We start from the raw sequence: 14,240 nt of genomic DNA, 5'->3' as shown, positions 1-14,240 counted from the left end.
TCAGCCGTGGCTGATCATTGTTGGCTCACACGAAATTGATTTCTCTAAGACGAAGGTACTTTGCAAGCCCACTGGCTATCAACAAAGATCGTTCATGAAGCCATCCATATATATAAACACAGACACAATTTCAACCGAGAAAATGGGTACAAACTGAGCAATCACTGGAAGGACGTTATCAAACAGTTGAAGTCATAATTGGCTATGATGTTCCCATCCTACCACCTTCCGATGTTAGTTGTGCTTTACACCCATTTCAAATTTGCGCTTTCTTCACAGTCACTTTGCGCGCTGACCCCTTGGTTGCGGCGCTGCGTTCTTCCATTAACATGCTAATCTCTCTTTAACATGTGCTAATTTTCACCTGGCAGCCCTTTGATTGGTGGAAAACGAACCACCGCCAGGCTCGCTGCCAAACACTTACATTATCATTGGTTGCTGACATTTGGGCTACGTCCATTTCAAACCCTTATAAACAGTTTTCCTTGGAAGCAAACCCCCCTTTTCCTGAAGACGACCGCTTGCGTTGCGATCGAAACGTCGTCGTTTTTTGTTATTTTCATTGAACCTATCTACGTGACTTTACCGAAAGACCCAAGAATATGTTATTTTGAAATCATGCAACAAGACTAAATATGAAACCATAAATGAATACCATGCCTGATTCACCAAAGTATTGGTCCACGATTAAAGATCATTACTTTTACAATGATCATGTACACATGTATCTCAGGCCATACAATGTACGAACAAGCTCATTTCCAAGACATGTATAACAAGCCAATATAACACTAAACACACTATCCAAACTAAATACTTGCATTAAACCAATGCAGCATGAAGGTGGACAATTTGAATTTCTTCTTGGCTTAAAAAAACATGTATGTTTGCAGTAGTATAAACACGCTGGGTCATTCCACCTTAAATCTAACTAATTACAATGTTAAGTTTGCAAAATGGAATTTCATGCGTACACTGAAATCAGCGAAATCCAACATAGGTTCCAAGCCAAATTCAGAAATTCGTAGAGGAACACATTATTTCTGTTTGACTCTTCAGTCAAGTGTGCTGCATTGTGTTCACTAAAAGTCATCGCTCAGAGGCCAAGTCAAAAGAGCAGACTCGCACACACATTCACTCTTGGTGCAACTATTGTAGCAGCAATATATTTGTCCGTACGGTGCACAAATAAAAAGGAAATAAGCGTCATATTGTGCAAACCGTTTGAAATAGCAACAGCAGTTAACGTCATAATTAGACATCTAACAATTCAACCCCAAGGGATTCAATGGATTTTCACCATTCTATTTAATGAGCAGAGAATTTTCTTTCTGTTTCGATTGTTTCTTGTTTTTCCTGCCTTGTTCAAGTTTTGTAGTCTCAAAGCAAATCATATCCTAAATGTTACATTCGCATATCATTTGCAATTTTCCTTGTAAATGGTACGTAATAAAATTATTAATCTTCCCATTTATTATATTCGCATACTAATGCATTTTACTTGAAGCTTCCAGATATGTAAAACAATGAAATTTGTGTTCATGCAGTTTACATTGCCTTAAACATGACTTCCTTTGTTTCGTACGCACTAACTGGAATGGAAAAGTTACAGATACCCATGCGTAAGGATCACCGAGTACACCTGTGCTCCCGCAAATCCGACATGAGATGGTTTTCATAAACTAGAGAGACATGGTAACTGTGACTACTCTTTTTATAACTATGATTGTACACCATATAGAATTAAGCCTCGCACGCAACCAATTTACAGCAGCCGCACCTTTACATCAGCCGCACCTTAACAATCTTCTTGGTTCTTTCGGTAAAGTCACGTAGAAGGGAAGTAATAAAATAATAAAAATAAAACATAATAAAATGAAATAACAACTCTTGGAACTTCTCAGTTCAACCAGTCTACACAACAAAGGCTCATTCCTAGCAGCGTGCTTCAGCCGCACCGAACCTCAATAATAATATCCAGGGGCCTACCTTGGCTCCTCCCACCCTCAACCAGTATATATACAAGGACTGTTTTCTTGGAATTTCTCTTACTTGATACAGCAATCGTTCTGTGACGGTTCCACCTGAAGACGGAAGCTTGTGTTGGCTCCGAAACGTCGTGATTTTAATTTTATTTTTATTTTACTTTTATTAATTTTAAAAAAAATTTACCTAAGTGACTTTACCGAAAAAACCTAATATGAATCCTTGCAGTCACGAAAGCTTCAAATCTAGAACGAACTGGCATGCTCACCTGTTCCTGGTGCTTGAGCCCAATTTGTTGTAGTTGTTTCTCCCAGGAGGCCGACAGCCGCGAGTGGGTATCCTTCAGGCCATGCAGTTCCTGTCAGGGCCCGTCAAGACCATAAACAATCTCATGTTCAAGCAGTGCAGGCTCGTGTTACAATTATAATAAACTACATGCACGCACAAAATCACGCAAAATCATACCAAGTGATGTGTAGACATGCACGGGGTTTCAACATTTTTGTCACTCAAGCATGGAAACAAACACTCTTATTGTTGAGTGACCACATTAAATACTGCTCTTCAAAGAGCGACAAATTGAATCACAATATCTTTCACACAGAAGAACCTCACTGTGAACTCGAATTGTTAAAAGGGTTACACGATGTGTGTGCAATCTGTATAATTCTAGTTTTGTATGTTAAAGGAGGTAAAAACATAATTGTTCGATTTTAGCCCTATTGTGCTATTGGTGTGGCATCATTTGGCGAAATATTCATGCAGATCTCCCGCAGATCAGTGCAACCCATTGTGTCAAAGAATGACCCACAGAAGTGGATTTCATTCAGCTGCCTCTTAAACCCGTTAAAATTACCTATGCTCTACAGTAGGGGTGGGGAACGTCCGGTCCGCGGGCCGTATAAGGCCCGCAAAATCATTTAGTCTGGCCCTGCCAAGGCAACCGCACGACTCGAAATGCAATAGATCTAGGCGCTTTTTTCATAGCAACATAAATTTAATTTTGTATGGCCCGCGAATGATGTTATAAATATCCAAATGGCCCTTGGCAGAAAAAAGGTTCCCCACCCCTGCTCTACAGAGTAGGGGCAGCACTTTCTCAATCGCTCTGCCTCTGACAGTAATGTTCATTGTGTGACAGTAAAACCAAAATGTTTGATTCTCAAAGGTGGAATTTAGCTAAGTTAAATGCAGACCCAAATTTTACGATTTTTTTTGTACCCAATCACTCGGCTGAGACCACTATAGCGTTCTGACCCTTGAGCCACGCAGCCATCTCTTCCATGAGCAACTGAATGATTTAGCTAATCAATTAAGGCAAACGACAGGCGAGCAGGCATGCGAACGTGCCTGCAGCGTGCTGCGGTGCTCTTGGCGAAGTGCCTCCAGGTCACCCTGCATTTTGGTGACGGCGTCGTGCAGCCTCTTCTCAGCATCCAAACTTTTTTCGGAAGCCTCCTCGTGGATAGATGCCACTTGTGCCTGCAGGTCCATGATCGCCTACGCACAGTTTGCACCGATTTATTTTACTTTTGCCACAGGGATTCAAAGGTGAATGCATCTTCATGCTCAAACTCAAGTGGGCCGGTGCTCATTTCCATTGGTGGTCCTGAGCGAGTAGAAGCAATCATCATCATCATCATAATTTTATCATTATTTTATTATACTCGCATGACAAGTTCAAAAGTGTCTCAAAGTGCAGTGTGATAATACCATAAATCACAAACCTACATGAAAAAATACACACCCTTATGTTACAGAATGACAAAAAAACTACAATGACAGTAAATCCGACATTTATATTACGGGAGGCACAGCGTAACCAACGTTGATTTCCCACAAAGTGGCTCTCATTTAATCAACCCCCAAACAAGATTTGAACTTAAAAAAATGTGTTCAGCCACAGTGCCATTTGGCCAGATTATATGTGCAACAAGTGTAATTGTTTTTACTCTTCAAATTTTAGAATACAAACTTTAAAGCATGTGTAGTTTTGTTATGCAAACAGTACACCCCTGCTCGCCATTCGGCCTTACAGACTGTAGGGGTAAGTGCCATGAGCAAATGCCTACGAAGGATGGAAGCCACCCGAGGGAGCGTGGCTCGCGAGCAACATGCCTGGCCGCATGTCTCCTCACTGCTGATCACACCTGGTACTCATTTAAGGAAGAGTTGAACCGAGCAGAGGCTCTGGGTAGGTTCAAACACCGATGTCCACTAATGTGCATGACCAGGAATCTAACTGGAATTTAAGTACAGTGCAGTAGCCACTGTTCCACTGCTCCCCCATGCAAGCAAGTTACACCTGAAGGCTCAGACTATTGACATAGCAGCTTATGTAAAACAAATGCATTAGTTGAACATGCCCTTTCAGCAAACAAGCTGCATGGCGAAACATTAACATGCAAAACTTTAATACCCCGGAGACACCATGTGTACAAAAATGCAGTTATATTATATGTATTAGAAGTTTATTTAACAGTAGACTGACTGTTGTTTCGACTTTGGTTGATGACGGACGCTCGTATTGCGCCCGAAACGTCGTGATTTATTTTATTTTATACCTACGTGACTTTACGAAAGCTTCAAATCAATATTTGGTTGTAAGTTTCACATCAAATACATGCATTCTGTAGTCGCAATGGGAAATACATAAATAACCAGGCTTGAATTTTGTCTCCCCAGTGGCAATGTTCACACACCACACCAGTTACTCGTTTGAGGCTGAGTCGACCTAGGGGAGGCCCAGGACCGGTTGAAATAATCGTTACCGGTGGTGGCCGTGAGCGGAAATCGAACTCGGGTCGCCGGGTTCGTAGCGCGGCGCGCTAACCACTACACCACAATGCGTTCACTTGCCGTGCAAACAATATATGCATTATTGAGCCCCCCCCCAAAAAAAACCAAAAGTGTATTTTCATAATTTTTGCATGGTGTACAGTCTGGAAAGTACCGACATGGCAAATCTCAAGTTTGTTGCATGTCGGGAAGTACGCTAAACATTTTGAACAGACACACATATTCACAACTTTGCCTTTTATATATATAGAGAAAAGCAGCACACGTACAAAGGTGCAAATGCTGTACAACATTACGTTTTTTTTTTTTACAAATCTGTTTCAGTGTTCATTAGAGTGTATAAATACGCACATGAGTACTTGTAATAATTTCTCTTTTACCACATAGAAGAAGTCAGGAAAGGATGCAGAACTGCGAATTAGCATGGAAAAGACAAAGACGATGGTGTTCGGAAGGAAGAACATCTAGAAAGAAGTAATACCAGAAAGGAGAAAGATTTAAAATGTAAAGGAACGTGTATACTTGAGAAGCCTATTGACATGAGACGACATTTGCACATAAGACATAAGAGCGAGGATCGCAAAGGCAAAAGGAGTAACGGTAGGATTCAATAACATCTGGAGAAGCAAGCAAATCGGCTACAAGACCAAAATGAGCATCTTAAGAACATGTGTGTTCACTACAGCTTTGTATGCCTGCGAGACTTGGACTTTGAAAAAGACTGACAGAGATAAGTTATCAGCATTCGAAATGTATTGCTATAGAATTATACTGCATCTAAACAAGACCCAAATTGACCAAAGTAGTATAAAAAGGTTGCGAATGGAAGACCTGATGCAGTCAGTGATGAGAAGGAAACTTGCATTATTTGTACAAATATGTAGGATGGGCAACAACAGCAAAATTAAAAGTGTGTTATTGGGAACAATGGAATGAACCCGAAGGAGAGGAAGACCTTACACAGAATGGTTTGACGACATAAAAGATTGGTGCCAGAAACATGTGCACTACTTGAGCATATTGGCACAAGACAGAGGAAAGTGGAAACAAACGACGAAATGCACAGTGGACACCTACGGCCATCTGCCCACGGATCATGATGATGATGAATATTTGCTCTTTCACGACACATTGCCTTGATTTGAGAAATAGCTGTGGAAATGTCCAACAGTGGCAAGGCATGCCACGATTTAAAACTGTATTTCTAGAATCAATCCACATTCTGCACCAGTTGGTCTTGATGGACTGGATATGGACAACAGTCAAAACAAAAGCGAACTGCAGGCAAAACAGATGCTTTCATTGCGAGCTTTGCTTTGCCTCAGTATCATATCAAGTTCATTTATAAGTCTGAACACTTGTTGTCACACACTCGAGTCCAGTCAATTACGAATGCGCATTGATCATACTTTTAACATAGTAATATAAATAAACTTGGTTTTCGAAAGCGCAATTCGCACAAAGCCCAGAAGTGCTTCAGTCTGTTGCAAAACTGGCTCCTCCGACTCAAGGATGAATCCAGAACATCTGCCCCCGGTAACTGATTCCAGGTCTTCATGTCGGAGACCCCAAAACTGCGCTGACTGTATTGCACAAGGTTTGTGTGCGGGTACACCACATCACCATGGGCTACATTTGACAACACATCAACTTTGTACAAAATGATATAGTGATAATTTACAGCCCTCTTGTCAATGCTCTTCTGGATGAAGGCCTCCCCATACTGTCAGTTGTGGCGATTGTTTGACCATACTTCACCATGTATGGTCAGTTTGGGTTGGTGAGGGGGAAAGCCGATGATCAATTCAGATATCACTCACCACTGTTAGCTGTATAAGGCAGTTGATTACGTCGCCTATCATGTAGCAAGAACCTCCAGTTAATGTAAAGATTACTTGTATTAATTTTAATGTTTTACCTACGTGACTTTACCGAAAAAACCTAAGAATATGAATCCTTGCAGTCACGAAAGCTTCAAATCTAGAATTAAAGATTACATTTTTGTTTGAAGATAGAACAAAAACGTAACGGTATTTTTTTAAAAGCTGTGTTCGTGCTTTACACAAGAAGGATTCTATGAAGGTTCTGGTTCAGTTTTTTTATCTTTGATAATTTTACAATAATTAAATGAAGGTGGAATAACCCTATTGCTTGAAAACACATTATTCTGGATTAAAAGCACCAATAATGACTAGCACGGAATACGACAAAATTAAAGCCTCACCTTTGCAGCCTGAGAGAGTTTCGCGGAGTAATCCACTTCCATTGTTTTTAGCTCTTCAGTGCTCTATAATATGAATCGTAAGAAAAAAATTAGCATAATCCACTCAGTGCATGTAAAGAAATGTCACCTAAAATATGAAGCGCATTAAATACAATTTTAAGGAACACATTAATTTAATCAATTAGCAATGCCAATGAAGCAAATAATGACGATACAAATCAACTTAAGTGACTTTTGCATGTGTAATTTTTTATTAAACTGAGATTTAAATGTTGAAATATTTCTAAATTGTCATCCAAATACTTGGTAGGGTATGAGCTATAATTCATTTCTAATTGGAAAACATCAATTAAACAGCAGAACGGTTGTGTTCCTTGGATTTCGTGAAAGTTCCCTATATAAAAAACAATCATTATCCTATGAAATTGGCAACATAAATTTACATTTCATATTATCGCCAATATGCATATGAAAATAACACAGCATTTCACTAATGAAGCTGACGAAGCCAAATCAAGTAAAGTCAAATAATGTTTGAAATTCATCAGGTCCAAACTGAAAATACATGATAACCAAAAAAATTATATCAACAAGATATAAGTAACGTTACACGTATACAATTGCAACACTTACCATTCATTAGTTTCACATGTAACGAGAATTACTTTTGGAATGTGTGCCATGTTCTATTTCTCCTCCTTCTGCAGCAGCCCTGGCTAGGCGGTGCTTATATTCTTGGACTCGGTTGATGAAAGGAGTTACCAGCAGCATGGTAACATCGTCACACATTAAAACTGCTTTTTTCATGATCCTAAAGAATTTAGCGGCATTGAAAGTAAACGCCTGTGATCATGGCTTTAACAGAAACATTCAAACGACCGTTTTAAAGCCACAGTGGACTCCAAAAGAATTAAAAAGAACACTTCAGAGGAAATACATTTCTTGTGAAGACACCTTAATCTCAGGCAGAAGCAAATAAGCTTCCTGACATCAAGGACACAAGCTGGCCATACCCTGCTGGCACACCCAGCACGCAAGAAAGGTGACCTTTCCCAAATAGCGTTGTTCATTTACCTAATGGTGGGGATGAACGCGCCAGGTAATCGGCCATTTAAAAGCCTGTCGCCACAGGTGTGTCAACTGGCTAGACCATGCCCGTGCTGTTTAATGAGATTGTAAAGGCCAGCGCACTTCATATGTAGAGATGAAATTAGAGAGGGTGACATTAAAGTATGGGTTTTATTAAATCACTGCTAGTGCTGCCTGTTACATTGCCAAATGTGTTTGTGCAATTTACTTTGGCAATAAGTCGCATTTCTGGGTGGCCTTGAAGTGTGTTGCAATTGTAATTCAATTACGAATATAACTCTCTGATGCAAATTAGAATAGCATTCACTGCACTTACATAACTCACAATGCATCAAACAAGAAGGTCAAGCGAGCTCATTAAGATACTTCAAATACATCCAATTGTTTTAAGGTTATTGTTATATTTTTAATTTAGACCAAAATTGGAACACAAACACCTATCTGGACAGTATTACATAACTGTTACAAATATAACGACATGATGTAAACAGATTTGCTGCTACAACTACACGTTAAAAAAAGTTAGGATCTCAGAATTCCTACCACCCATCGAGAATAATCTATAAGAACTTCAGAACTGCAAAATGCGATTTCCACAAAATATGACTCATAAAGTTCCATGCTTTTTTATGAAAAGTTCAAAATTACACTGGTCTCTCCTATTCCTGTGTAGACAAATGCAAAATATGCAAAAAAAAATCATACAAATATACACGAAGATAATAAATGTGGCAATGTCCTCAAAGAACAGTGTATGGAGAGTAGCATTATGATCGTCCACACATGTTCTCAACACAGAACGTAAGGAGGCACATCACGACGAAAGGATACATTTCTTCATTTAAATTCCGCCGCCTCATACAAATAGTAATAATAAACTGAGTTTTATGCCGATCCATAGATGTGACACACGCTGGGGTCAACTCTCACAGTCGAGAAGAAGAGCAGCTCACCTTGGCGGAAGCCTGCTCTATCTCAACAGCGTGCTGCTTTTGCGCGTCCAGCGTGGTCCTCTCGGCCTCGGCTCGGATCTGGGCGCAGGTGGTCTCGTGTTGCAGCAGGGTGGCCTGCTTTTCCTCCTCGCGCAGAAGCCCCAGCTCCACTAGCTGCTGCTTGCGCAGGCAGTGTGCCTGCTCCACCTCCTCCTGCAGCTTCAGCACCGTCTCTTCCAACTGCGCTATAGTCTGTGTACGCACGGAACATATTGCTGTGTGGCAGGGCCTTGGTTGCAACACCCGTGAGCCACTCATTGTCGCCAATTTCATGCACAAACACTGGTGCCCTGCCAGTGAATGAACGCTCTTGTAAATGGCCCAGGAATGGTGGCGCACGTCTGCAACCCAGCTCTTTGGAGCTCTCCCTGGAGGCGGGGTTGGTGGATCGCACAGATTTCATCTTGCGCATGAGACACCCACTTTGAAGGAAAATAGGTTGCGAAGTAATCTACATGGATATTTGTTGTTGTTATTCACTCCTATGTGTGAGTTTTCTCAAATGGTACTCCGGTTGCAGCACAGTATTCAATAAGCAATGAGCGAAACATCTTAAGTAGGATCTTATCGAAAGAGTCTTGAGACAGTCAGTATCTCTTGCACAGATATAGGATTATTATGACAATATCTTTCTTTAAGTTAAGCTCTGGGAAAGCACAGGCCAGGAGGGGTCCTTTTTCTGTTGCCAAGGACAATGCTATAAATAAACGACTACCTGTACATCAAATCTATGTATCACATTTGTAAAGTTTAATTTCTTAAAATGCATATGTGCATTTAAAAGAAAACACTATATTCCTTTGACCACGTTTTATAGGTGTATACTTTGTATCCATTATATTCTCAATGAATGCAGAAGGCCAATAGCACTTGTTTAAACCCCAAACTACATTCCTCAACACAAAGAGTGTGGAGTTAAATTGGACATTTCCCACCAAGAAAACACTTGATACATAAGACACTTTAAAGAAAGTGTTATTTGAAATATATCCAGATGATTTATAATTCAGCAGCAGCATTATTGTCCATTTTCTGCTTGCTTTTTCCATGCCAGAAGGGATTATTGATACGTTTCATGGTTGCACAACAGGGGGGCAAGCTCCAGCCCGGCAGAAAAGCCACTTTGAGGGCTGCAACACGGTGCCGCTCCTTGCCGTGTCACATCTAATTGGAAGCATAGCATCTCCGGATTCAGAGCAAATGCTAACTAAATATACTCCTTCACGGACAATGTTTGATGACCATGAGGACATTTTATTTAAGCGGCCATGAAAGAAAACCTTAATACGCCTACGGTATCTTTTAGTTCCATGTAACATGAATTGCGCTGTTATAGCAATGCAGACATCTTTTTATGGACTGGCACAATGTTGCGTGCTCAAAATTGACTATAAGTAAAGAAAGGCATCTGGAAAGGATTTATGTTGGCCCCTTCGCCTGAAATGTCGCACACTCAACAACTGCGCAACGAATGCTCAAAAATGGCTGGGCCCTTCTGCCGTACGGGCGAAAGAAAAAAAAAATCTCAAACAAATCCCCATTTACAACCATCACGATGATGACAACGACAACAATGACGCTGCCATTTTGCCACTGTGGTGGCGCACGTGTTACAGCGCGTCGCACATTACTTACCTCTGCATCCTTGTGCCTCCATTCTCTGGCCTGATTTTCACGCTCGGCCACGGTGGCTTGCAGATCGCGCTGGCGCTGTTCGAGGGTGGCGGCGTGTGTGCGGGCAACACTCTCCATGTGAGTGGCGTGCTGCTCCAGCAGTCGAGACTTCTCCTCTTCGCAATGGAGCCGCACGTCCCGCAGCTGATTGGACGACCGATATAGGTGAGCTGCGTCGCATCGACGCGACGGCGTGGAACGACGTGAGGGTGCGTGCGCGCGATTACTTTGAAGGCTGGGTGTGGTTGCTATCGTCCTGTACAGCGTACCTTAAGTGGAAATAGTAGCCGGAAACCAGAAGAGCTGTACCAAATTTTGGCAATGTACGAGTAACTTAAGATCGACATCACATTTGCAGTGTCCGTTAATAAATGTTTATCGTAACATTATTATTTTATTAACATTCACAATGCAGGTATGATTGAATCGTTATAATTTTGAATAACTGGTGGGTGTGTTTATAATTATTTAAAATATTTACGTCAATTTAAACCTAAGCATAACAATCTGAGAAAAAGATAAGAGTTAATACACTCCCTTGTCTTTCAATTGCATTTCTACATGTAGTTATAAAACAATTCGCCGGTGGTGCCTCAGTCGTGTAACGAATCAAAACAACTGCAGGGATAAGCGCTGCAGTCTTCACCGCAATATAAGTGGCTATACCGGGCATTCACGGAGTCAATGGGCACAGGTAAATGTCAAACACCACCGGTGCCAGGAGACAGCCAAGTGAAAGCGCCATCACCTGCTGCTCATGCTGCTGCTGTAGCGCTTGCTGCTGATGGGAAAACTCCTCGGCCTGCCGCTCGCGCACGGCCTTGGCTCTTCTGAGGTCCTCCTCCACCCTCTGCATCTACAGAATACATTACATGAGCGAAAAATTGGATTTACAGGGGCCAGCATGGCAGCTGGAAGCAATGAAAGGATGTTTTGGCACCAAAGTAAATGCATAGCGTGCATCAAAGCAACGTCTCTGTCAACATCAATTAGTAAGTGTGGAATACACCCCTGGTTACTTAAAAGTCTATAGAAAGAAAAAAATATTTCAGGATTAGCAAATATAATGTAACGTGCATACTACATATATGTATATATTATACATAATACACCGTGCATAAATACCTTAAAATGTAAATAAGAAATGTGTTTGGATAAAAATATGCAATCAAACAATATATGAAGATTTAGGTCGAAAAAGTATAATAAACAGAAACAAAAATTCAAGAGTTGTCTAGATATATATGCAAATATAAAATCATTTTATTTTTAGGCACGGTGGAAACTTGGAAAGGCCTTGATTCAGAAGTGGATTTACCGTGGCTGACGATTATGATGATGATGCTTAGCTGAAATAATGGGCAAACTTCCTGACCAATAAACGGAGGTGGTTCATTTTATAAGTCTTTTTTAAAAGTAACATCTTCAAATTATATACGGAAAGCCTAAATACAACCAATGAGTTGCATCCTTCACTAAATAAAAACACAACTGAGTCGATATCTTAAGATGAATGCCGACAAAACTAACAAGACACAATTTTACAATACTGTACACATTTTTCTCAACTTGCATACTTGTTTATACTTCCGAATGTCAAACAATGTACCATCTGTCAAGACAGTATAACAAATATTGATCTGTGATTTTGTTTTTAGCGACATGCCAAAAAAGCTGAACTACAGATGGGTGGTGAAATGGCCGATCGGTATCGCATTTTCCGCTTGTTGCAGAGATTCACAGTTCGAATCCGGTGGCTGCCCTCGTTCATACTGCTGGTGTGCTAACCCTCAATATAGATGCCGTCTGCTTCACAGTGGACGTTGAAGATCCCGTGACGTTGTTTGCAAGAGCAGACCAGTGTGTGCAGGCATCATGGCCCACATTTGATAACATTTCTCGCAAATTGCTTAATTGGAACATACATCGGAATCACTGCCGTCCGTTGTGGAAACTTGGCAGGACCGTACCAAAGAAATTGTCATGACACTCAGTGACGCTTTCCTGGGTAAACAAGCAAAGTAATACAATATATGAAGGGGTACTGTTTTCAACGCAGGCTAAAACACTTCAGACAATCGTGCACAGCTAGTTTCTTCGCCTTTTATTTGTCAGATCTGGTTAGGGTCCTAGACAAAGGTGGCATTCATCTTCTTGGTTCTTTCGGTAAAATCACGTAGAAGGGAAGTAATAAAATAATAAAAATAAAACATAATAAAATAATTCTCACGACGTTTCGGCCACAACGCAAGCAGCCGTCCTCAGGTGAAACCAGGTCTGTCGAAACGACAGCGCAGGTGGCATTGCTGGGTGTGGTACCCCACATCTGTCATCCAAACTTTGGATAGGGGATGGTAGACTGCAAAACATGTGTTAAGACTTCTAAACCTGCTGGTTTAGGTGACTAGATGGTGGCACTACAAAAAGTGGGTCATTGACCTGTGTGTACAGTTTTGAATATTACATCCACTTGTACGAGTGTCCTCGTACAAGTGTTCAGGTCAATCCTGAAAGAATACAAACTGTCCACCCAGTGCTGCATACATGGTTTATCCAATCACGGTTGGCTACGTACGGTGCGAAAGAAGATCAACAAACAAACATACATGTTCATTGTGTGTGTCAAGTGCGTGCCCATTGCAAAATAAAAAGACAATTGTGAACCTGCTGTTTCATCTCTATCAACACTTTCTCCGTGTTAAGCTCCACTTCCTTTCTGAGCTGCTCCAGTGTTGCGTCGGCCTGCCGTGCCTGTACGCGCTGCATTTCTCGCACCTTTCTCAGCTGCTCCTCCTTGTCCCTACACAGAACGCCCTTTGCTTAAATCCACATGCGTAAAAAGAGCAGCACATCTGCGCAGGTGGTACGAATGCCATTTATATACAATAAAAAAGATAAATAACCAACCTCAATGCAGTTTCTAACGCTGTGATGGATTTTTGGCAACCTTCCGTTTCCTGCTCCAATTTGCCTTGTGCAGATTTCAGCTGTTGAAATATAATTAAGGTTAAATGCGCACATTCCAATTGTATAATTTAACAAATGCAAAAAAAAATCATTCTGTTCATGCTCTCACAAATAATTTACAACTCAACGTAAGTAACTTCGACTCCACCTCACACAACATGCACATATCTCTTGAGACCTGCTGCCTTCTTAGGAGCCATTTTCACCCTCTGCCTCCGCTAGTCACTTACGGTCTCCCCTCCTGTGTTTAAATTATGCATCTTATTTTATGCAGTTCGGTTCATCAAAGGGTTTGCCATATATGTTGAGACGGCTGTAATATTGCCAGGGTTGGGATTGCAGGAATGCTATAGGGATCTAAGCAGCAGCCAATTTTATCTGACTGTTGGCTACCAGCTTCCAATCCTCCAGATAATCTCGGAAGAAAAAAGTCAAGTAAAGCAGGATGAGGGATTCTCCATGCAGATATCACTGCCAATGCATCAGTAAATCTACAATTCACTTCAGTT

At 41.1% G+C, this 14,240-nt stretch overlaps 1 protein-coding gene across 1 annotated transcript in view; it reads right to left on the bottom strand.

Moving 5' to 3' along the window:
• Positions 1-14,240, bottom strand: part of LOC144718750 (centrosomal protein of 112 kDa-like) — a 43,684-nt gene that overhangs the window by 7,275 nt on the left and 22,169 nt on the right. The window contains exons 17-24 of the mRNA XM_078594250.1: positions 13,672-13,751; positions 13,429-13,564; positions 11,513-11,620; positions 10,726-10,908; positions 9,052-9,282; positions 7,010-7,072; positions 3,337-3,486; positions 2,255-2,344 (exon numbers count right to left, since the gene is read on the bottom strand). Coding sequence (XP_078450376.1) covers positions 2,255-2,344; positions 3,337-3,486; positions 7,010-7,072; positions 9,052-9,282; positions 10,726-10,908; positions 11,513-11,620; positions 13,429-13,564; positions 13,672-13,751 — 1,041 coding nt within the window. The remainder of the gene's footprint in view (positions 1-2,254; positions 2,345-3,336; positions 3,487-7,009; positions 7,073-9,051; positions 9,283-10,725; positions 10,909-11,512; positions 11,621-13,428; positions 13,565-13,671; positions 13,752-14,240) is intronic.

Source organism: Lampetra planeri, chromosome 5 (genome assembly GCF_965212315.1).
Source record: "Lampetra planeri chromosome 5, kcLamPlan1.2.h2, whole genome shotgun sequence".
Classification (NCBI taxonomy): Eukaryota; Metazoa; Chordata; class Hyperoartia; order Petromyzontiformes; family Petromyzontidae; genus Lampetra; species Lampetra planeri.
The sequence above is the reverse complement of the archived record's forward strand: the minus strand, read 5'-3'. Positions and strand labels throughout refer to the sequence as shown.